The sequence below is a fragment of the Gadus macrocephalus genome, chromosome 9, assembly GCF_031168955.1.
Source record: "Gadus macrocephalus chromosome 9, ASM3116895v1".
NCBI lineage: Eukaryota > Metazoa > Chordata > Actinopteri > Gadiformes > Gadidae > Gadus > Gadus macrocephalus.
This window is the reverse complement of record NC_082390.1, coordinates 9,593,922-9,601,700: the sequence shown is the minus strand read 5'-3', so window position 1 is coordinate 9,601,700 and position 7,779 is coordinate 9,593,922. Positions and strand designations below refer to the sequence as shown.

The 7,779-nt window shown below is 43.2% G+C and overlaps 1 protein-coding gene across 1 annotated transcript; it reads left to right on the top strand.

Annotated features, from left to right (window-relative positions):
• Nucleotides 1-1,798: 1,798 nt before the first annotated feature.
• On the top strand, nt 1,799-6,591 carry LOC132465030 (aerolysin-like protein). Its single transcript, XM_060061700.1, has 3 exons — nt 1,799-1,968; nt 2,938-3,421; nt 6,022-6,591. The coding sequence occupies exons 1-3, from the start codon at nt 1,928-1,930 to the stop codon at nt 6,472-6,474; spliced, it is 978 nt and encodes a 325-aa protein (XP_059917683.1). The 5' UTR covers nt 1,799-1,927; the 3' UTR covers nt 6,475-6,591.
• Nucleotides 6,592-7,779: the final 1,188 nt, after the last annotated feature.

The following is a 7,779-nucleotide window of genomic DNA, read 5'->3' as shown; positions in this document are numbered from 1 at the left end:
TGATGGTAGCTTCCAAATTATTTTTTTGTGATAGCCACCTTGGAATGCTGCCGGGTGACATCATCACTCTCTAAGCAGGGCTCAACGGAAGTCAATGAGACCAACTGAAAATATACGAAGCAGGTTTAAAACTAAAACGGTTGAATACAACAACTAAAATATATCTATTGTAATTGTAGATATATCTTTTTGTGTACGCTTTTTATGAAACTTTCTACAGTTGTTTGACTTAGGGTCATGAAAGTTTGTTCACCCATCACCAGGGACGCTGGAAGTAATTCACAGTTGGGGGGGCTGAGAAACGTTCCGATGACGTCATAATGCGAAAGGTCAAACATAAATAAATAACGTTCTCGATAGGGTGTTACACTTGGTTATTTATATGCCTAGTAATCATGTGATAAAGGCTATAATGAGATGTCATCACAACCAACCTGTATTAGACCAGAGGTTTTAGAAATACACCATAAGGCCAACTTGTGAATGTGCTTCATTGAATCACACATGAAATGCAAGTATTTCTCAGAATATGTCTTTAATTAAGACCTCAAATATTTAATTACACGCACAAGGTACTGATATTATGCATTAGACAGTGTTATGAACAAGTAAAATAGCCTAGATGAGGCTATCTGGAGAAGTTTTCATTAGCAAAACGCCTGGCTGGGAACGAAAAATCTTTTGGCTGAAAAGGCTCCTCACTCAGACTGTAGCTAGTGCTAGCTTCCCCGCTAGTAGCAGCAACAGAATCCACCGACGGCGCCGCAGCGCTTCCCGCTACCACCCTGCAAAAAATAAACTTGCCGCCGGCTCATCCAAGCTCTCCTCCGGTCTGATTGGGGGGGTGATCCTTTGATGGTAATGCTGGTAAAGACACTTGAATACTGACACATTCTACATTCGTAGTGTTTTGCCTTTTGGTGGAACCATGACCCACAGGATCTTTGAAAAAATCCGAAATTCTTTTCTGACTCATACTTTTTAGCTCTGTTTTTAGCTCTGTTCAAAATGCTAGTGCTAGCCTAGTTGATGACGTCCAGAGTAGAACACTTTAAACGGTCGTTATGCTGTGTTTGTGGGACTACATTTTGTGAATGAAATCATGCTTGTGACATTTATAGTCAAATATGTTGTTTGAGTTATGTAAATAAAATGACAATAGTATAATAATAGTCTGATATATTTATGTATTTATTTATTTCCACGTTTTTTTTTGCATTTCACATTCAGCCTCTCGCCACCAGGGGGGGCTGCAGCCCCCCCAGCCCCCCCACTTCCAGCGTCCATGCCCATCACCAGATCCAAGCTCAGACTATTCCAGCATTGTCAACCGTATGCAAACAAAAAACCTCTTTATGGTCTGTGTCAGGGACCTAACTCTTAATGGTCAACGCCTGGGTTTGAATGGTACGTCAGGGTCTTAATAGTCTACGTCAGCGTTTGAATGGTCTGTCAGGGTCATCATGGTCTAGGTCAGGGTCTTAATGGTGTAGTACAGGGTCATAATGATCTGTCAGGGTCTTAATTGCCGGGGTCAGGATCTTAATGGTCTGCGTCAGGGTCTTAATGGTCTTTTTAGGAGAGTAAACGGGGAGAAGAGGCTGTTGTTGAGCTCTGTGTTCACTCTCTGTGAACTCTGAACAATCGTCTTTGTTGTTGAGTCTTGAGTCACTTGCGGAAGCTGGTGAGCGACTCTGAATTCCTGACAACCGCAAGGAGCTTGTTGTTGGAAAACTGTCAACTGGAAAGACAACTGGCCTTGTCTTGCCTCAACTTATCTCAACAAACATCTCTGCTGTCATCAGTAGAGTGCGGTGTGGGCAGAGGGGCGTGATTAGGGTCGGCTATAAGAGAAGACTCACAAGGGGCTCTCTACACTGAGGTCAGATCCATACTGACGATTCCATCAGCTCTTGGAAAGGGAAGAATGGGTAACAGCGATTCCAGACCCGATATTTACAATGACTGGTAAGGATCCAGGGTGGTTTAACCGGGATCTATGGGATTTTGATCTCTGGGTTATCGAGACGGCATTTCTCACTAGTTTCTGAATTTCTACGAACTAAACAATCAAACAATTAATGGAGAGAGAAAAGAATCAGCAAAATAATCCATGATGAAAATAGTCATTATTTGCAGTTTGAAAGTAAACCAAAGTAGTTTAGAAGGAACTCCCCCTAAACCAACTACAACAGTAAAATCCTGCATTTAATTGACTGTAATCTTTGCTTGCGTTTTTTGGCAGTGATACAGAGGCAGGTGCAGTCAACTCGGAGTGCATCTCACTCATTAGGTGATTTACGGCTGTCGCGTTTGTAAACAATTACACAGCAATAGCAGCTCTTAAGTACCTCTTAAAGGGGAACAGTCACGCGCGCTAGCTTCTTATATAAGTAAGCTGTCTGGCTACCTACCTCAGAGTGCACTCATTGTGCATGACCGCAATCAACCCACACATTGCTAATCCCCATTAGTTATAGTGTACGCTCTAGCAGGCCTGGAATTTCGTTATTTTAGGGGCAAGGCCACTTGGCCTGCGGAGAGGCAATTTTTTGAGGGCACAAAGGCCACATGCCTTTAAGCTCTCAACAGCATAATCATGCGGCATCTCCACATCAGTGGGAAAACACGGCACACGCTAAGTACATCCATGGCATTAGCCGTTCAAAGACAGATTGCATGAATCGTATTATAACTGGATGGCAGGGGATGCGGACAAGGAATACACCGCAGTAGGGACATGAGAGCTCGCTGCACACTAGTAGCCTGGGTGCTTAAAGCGTGGAACAGGCTACACACACACACACACACACACACACACACACACACACACACACACTTGTCTTTGATTTCCTTTTACAGCTCGGAATGTCTGCATCTTCTTGTGTTGAGCATTTGGAGGATGCATGAATGCATTGATGAACATTTCTATTTCAGTGCGACTACAGTGTCTTGGATCGGTGGATACGGAGGCGATACATTTGATTTCACTGGCCGCAACGATGGTGCCACCCTCAAGAAGATTGGAGTGTCAGTGGGTGGCGAGCAGATCAAAGCTGTGCGGGCAGAACTGACCAACGGGCGTGTGGAGACCTTTGGAAGGACAAACACATCTTACGAAGAATTTACGTTCGGTCCTGAAGCGCGCATCATAAGCCTGACCTTGTGGGATAACGGTGAAGCGTCACGTCTGGGTGGCATCAGATTTTGTACGAGTTTGGGAGAAGAATTCTTCCCGCACATGAATCGCAGGTCGCTGAAGAACGGGCACTCTATTGATGTGGGGTCTGGAGTCTGCCTGGGGTTGCAGGGGAAAGCATGCAAAGAGATCGACTGTATGGGATTCCTCTTCATCAAGGCCATCGACTCGGCTGTGCTAACCAAAATAAACTATCCCAGCCTGCGCATGTCCAAACCCCAGGTGAGTGCTGCCATGTGTGGAAGACCTGAGTCTGAATATGGCAAGATAAGTGGGCCAATAAATTTTTATTAAAGGTCCCATGACATGCTATTTTATGTATTCTTTAATATAGGTATTAGTGGGCAACTAACACAGTATTCAAAGACGTTCCCGAAATTCAGCCGTGGTGCAGAGTTACAGCCACTCCGAGCCAGTCGCACATTGAGCTTCCCCCAAATGCGCTGTTTTGGTGTCTGTAGCTATAATGCAAATGAGGAGGAGCGAGGCGGGTCAAGGAGGAGGGTGGGGGTGTGGCCCTGAGCAGCTTGCAGACACGGTACCATGCGCTCTGTTTACAGTGGATGTATCGCAATGGCGAGGCGCACACAGCCTTTAGCCGTGTTCTGTAAATATTCTAGAACACACAGGAGTCCTGGAGCACTATATCTAAATATTATCATATAGCCTACATAGATATCTATATCATATAATATATATTATAACGGCCAAAAGCTGTGTGAGCCGATATTATGAATCTCAAACGTTGGGTTCTCCGACGTTCCTGGTTCTTCAACGTCCTCATCAATGTGAAGTAGACTGAACCGCGACAAGGAGGAGAAAGGGATCGTTGCCGGGCAGCGCTTAGGCACCTCCGCCTCCGGCGGTGGTCCCTCAGCGGGTCTCAAGCTGGAGACATTCGCCGCCAACAATCCCTTTCTCCTCCATGTCGTGGTTCATGTTCTTGAGGGAGTCAAAGCCAAAGTTCCTTCCCCCCAATTCATTCTCAACCTTGGCTGAGATAACCCCCAATACGAGTCTCGTTGTAGAAATACCAGAGACGAGAGTCCGACAGAACGGTTATCCAAATAACAAGGAAGTGTACAACACAGTTACAGTCCTGGAGCTCTATATCTAAATAATATCATATAATACATAGAAATCTATATCATTTAATACATATTATCACGGCCAAAAGCTGTGTGCGCCTCCAGACGATATAATGAATCACAAACGACTTTGTCGGGTTCTGCGACGTCTCTGGTTCTTCCACTTTCACATCAACCTGAAGTCGACTGAACCGCACGCTGCCTGCTGCCGGCTGCCCGCTGCCGGGCGATGGTGCCTCGCGGCAACCGGCGGCATGACGCAGTTCATGTACTTCAGCCAGTCAAAGCCAAAGTTCCTTCCCCCCGAATTCCTTCTCAACCATGGCTGAGATAACCCCCAATACGAGTCTCGTTGTGGAAATACCAGAGACGAGAGTCCGACGAGTTATGCGCCATAACGCCAAAAGCAGAACGGTTATCCAAATAATAAGGAAGTGTACAACACTTGCGTTACAGTCCTGGAGCTCTATATCTAAATAATATCATATAATACATAGAAATCTATATAATTTAATACATATTATCACGGCCAAAAGCTGTGTGCGCCTCCAGACGATATTATGAATCACAAACGACTTTGTCGGGTTCTGCGACGTCTCTGGTTCTTCCACTTTCACATCAACCTGAAGTCGACTGAACCGGGCGCTGCCTGCTGCCCGCTGCCGGGTGATGGTGCCTCGCGGCAACCGGCGGCATGTCGCAGTTCATGTACTTCAGCCAGTCAAAGCCAAAGTTCCTTTCCCCCAATTCCTTCTCAACCATGGCTCAGATAACCCCCACAACAGTCTCGTTGTGGAAATACAAGACACGTCAAAGAACCGACAAGAAACACTTGCGTTACAGTGTGTGTATTCACACACACACACACACACACACACACACACACACACACACACACACACACATGTGGCGCTCGCACGGTCGAGTCTCATTGGCGGGCCAACGTCTCTGGGCGGGCCAGGCAGAGTAAGGGGAGGAGCTGAGATTCCTGATGACGTCATGAATACAGACATTCCAAATCAGCGCACTTGAGCCTCCGTTTTTTCAAAGGCGAGCAGAACAGCTAGTGCTTGTTTTACACCAAACGCAAGTTTTAGCCATTGGGGGACCATAGGCAGGCTAGGGGAACTCATATTTATGTTAGAAAACCTCATAAAGTGAGATTTTCATGTCATGGGACCTTTAACAAATGTTTCTTTATTAACTCCAAAAGCAATTGAAATGGGATAATTTTCATGCATGAATAGCACCTGTTTTTATACTAGGTTGTGTCCAGGACAGAAATTGGCACGTACTTTTCCTCTTTCATATCACTAACAAAAGCATGTGCTATACCTATATTTCATAGGGCAGATTACTCTTATATATTATTCAATCAAACGTATTTTATAAAGCAAAGGTGCTTTTTTTTAAGAAGAATGAGGAAAAATTTGTTCTGATCGAACACAAAGTTGGCCCACTTTGTGTTCCATTAAGGACAACTTGACGAGTCCTGTCCACCGTATAAACATTATAATTTGATATGGGGTTGACAGCAATGTCTTTTGTTTAAAAACATTAGGTCAATAAAATAGTGTCAGCTGTTAAATCTTTTGAATTCCTCCCCCAGGGGATAAATAAAGTGTTAAAGTCTAAATGTTAGACTAAATAAATAAGTTTATATTTTTCTGTAGTGTTTACTAAGCATTATTTTGTGTGTAGCCTGAACGATTTGCATTTTTTTTGTGTTTGTAGGTAAACAATGACTTTAAGGAATCGAAGACTTATGAGAACAACACTGCTGTGGATCAAGAGTATAAATTTGCATACAGCAGACCTGTGAACAAGTCTATCACCTGGAGCAACACCACTAAGATAGAGTCCAACCTCATGTCTGTTGTAGCAGGGATCCCGGATCTGATGGAGGTGGCTGGTGGGTTTACCTTGAACATGGAATCTGAGAAGTCCTGCTCAATGACCGATCAAGAGAACATAAAAGAATCATATGTGATCAATGTGATGGTCCCAGCAGGAAAGACCATGAGAGTTGATGTGTCAGGGGATCGAGCAGTCATCAACCTTGCCTACACGGCCATCGTGCTTATCACATGCCAGAATGGCAGCAAGCTGAGCTTCAATACCTCCGGCATCTACAATCGTGTGGCTTACACTGAAGTGAAAGAAAAAATTAGTCAGATAATGTCATGAATGTCGAATAAGATGCATCAACATCTTACTTTGCACAGTTTTAATATTGATTGCATAACATTGGTTTGATTGCTAATGCAGAGTGACTGTCACAGATAAATAAATCATCATCATATACCTGCTTGTGTTTCCATGTCCATCCTTAGAGCTTGTTGAACAAAATATGAAAATAAGTCTTAGCTGATCCCATTATTTAACGTTTCAGTTTAGTAAATGATCATTTCAGTTCAAATATTTCCAGGTCAACAGCCTGGAAAGATAATAAGTTTCTGCACACTTCTAGTCAGATGCTAAGTGCTTTAAAAGTTGAGGTTTATGCTAAATTGCTTCAGTACAAAAATGTGGGACAGGTAATGCTCTAAATAGTGCCAAAGATAATTCATTACACAATTTTTCAAAAGATACAGTATATTGCTAACAGAAAAACAGCAATACAGCCGAAGGCATACCTTTATAGGACAAAACATGTTGGTTCTCTAACCTAGGGGGACCTGTCCTCAATACACGGAAATAGTTCACAGCAAGTGTTCACCAAGGAAGGGGAGATTTTAAAATTGAAAATTTGCAACACATTGTACTTTTATCTTTGTCCACTTGGGGGTACGTTTTGTGTAACCTGTAAGTCAAGTGATATCTTCAATATATACGTTATCATTACAGCAGAGGTGGGGCCAAGTCACTCATGTGCAAGTCACAAGCAAGTCTCAAGTCATAACCTTCAAGTCTCAAGCAAGTCCAAGTCACTGTGGTGAGAATCAAGCAAGTCACAAGTCAAGTAATACAAAAATGATGATCTAACCCAGTTTCCACATTTAAAAATCGGTAAAGAGAGTGGTTCATAAGTTGAGTTTTATTTCAACATTACCAATAACAATGTCTTAACATTAACGAGAATGTGAATGACAGCATGGAGACAATAAGAATGGCAGGACAGATATAATCTCAAACTATTGCAAAACATTCCAAAACCATTATGTGAATAGTTTGAAAATGTTTTTATGATCATTACCTCCAACCTATGAACAGAATCAAATAGAACCTCTAGGTGGCTGTATACGAGAACAGTTCAAGTCAATCAGTCAATCTCGCAGTAAAAGACGCAGTCACGTAGCTTACATTTTTTTGTGGGTTTTGTAGTGACAGATGAAGTTTGATGTTGTGGTGATCGTGTCACTGATTTTTGAGCTGCAGACCTTGCATACCGGCCGCTGTCCTCTTTTTCTTACTATCATCGACAATGTAATCCTTGAACCCAAATTTAATTATTTTTGGTCTTGCCGCCTCCATGACTGCTGCTCTAATGAC

What these genes read in the sequence shown, in the direction of transcription:
- LOC132465030 (XM_060061700.1), top strand. Translation starts at nt 1,928, where the DNA reads ATGGGTAACAGCGATTCCAGACCCGATATTTACAATGACTG. An exon ending in CCCGATATTTACAATGACTG is followed by an intron (nt 1,969 to 2,937) that starts GTAAGGATCCAG and finishes TTTCTATTTCAG; the next exon opens with TGCGACTACAGTGTCTTGGA. An exon ending in TGCGCATGTCCAAACCCCAG is followed by an intron (nt 3,422 to 6,021) that starts GTGAGTGCTGCC and finishes TTGTGTTTGTAG; the next exon opens with GTAAACAATGACTTTAAGGA.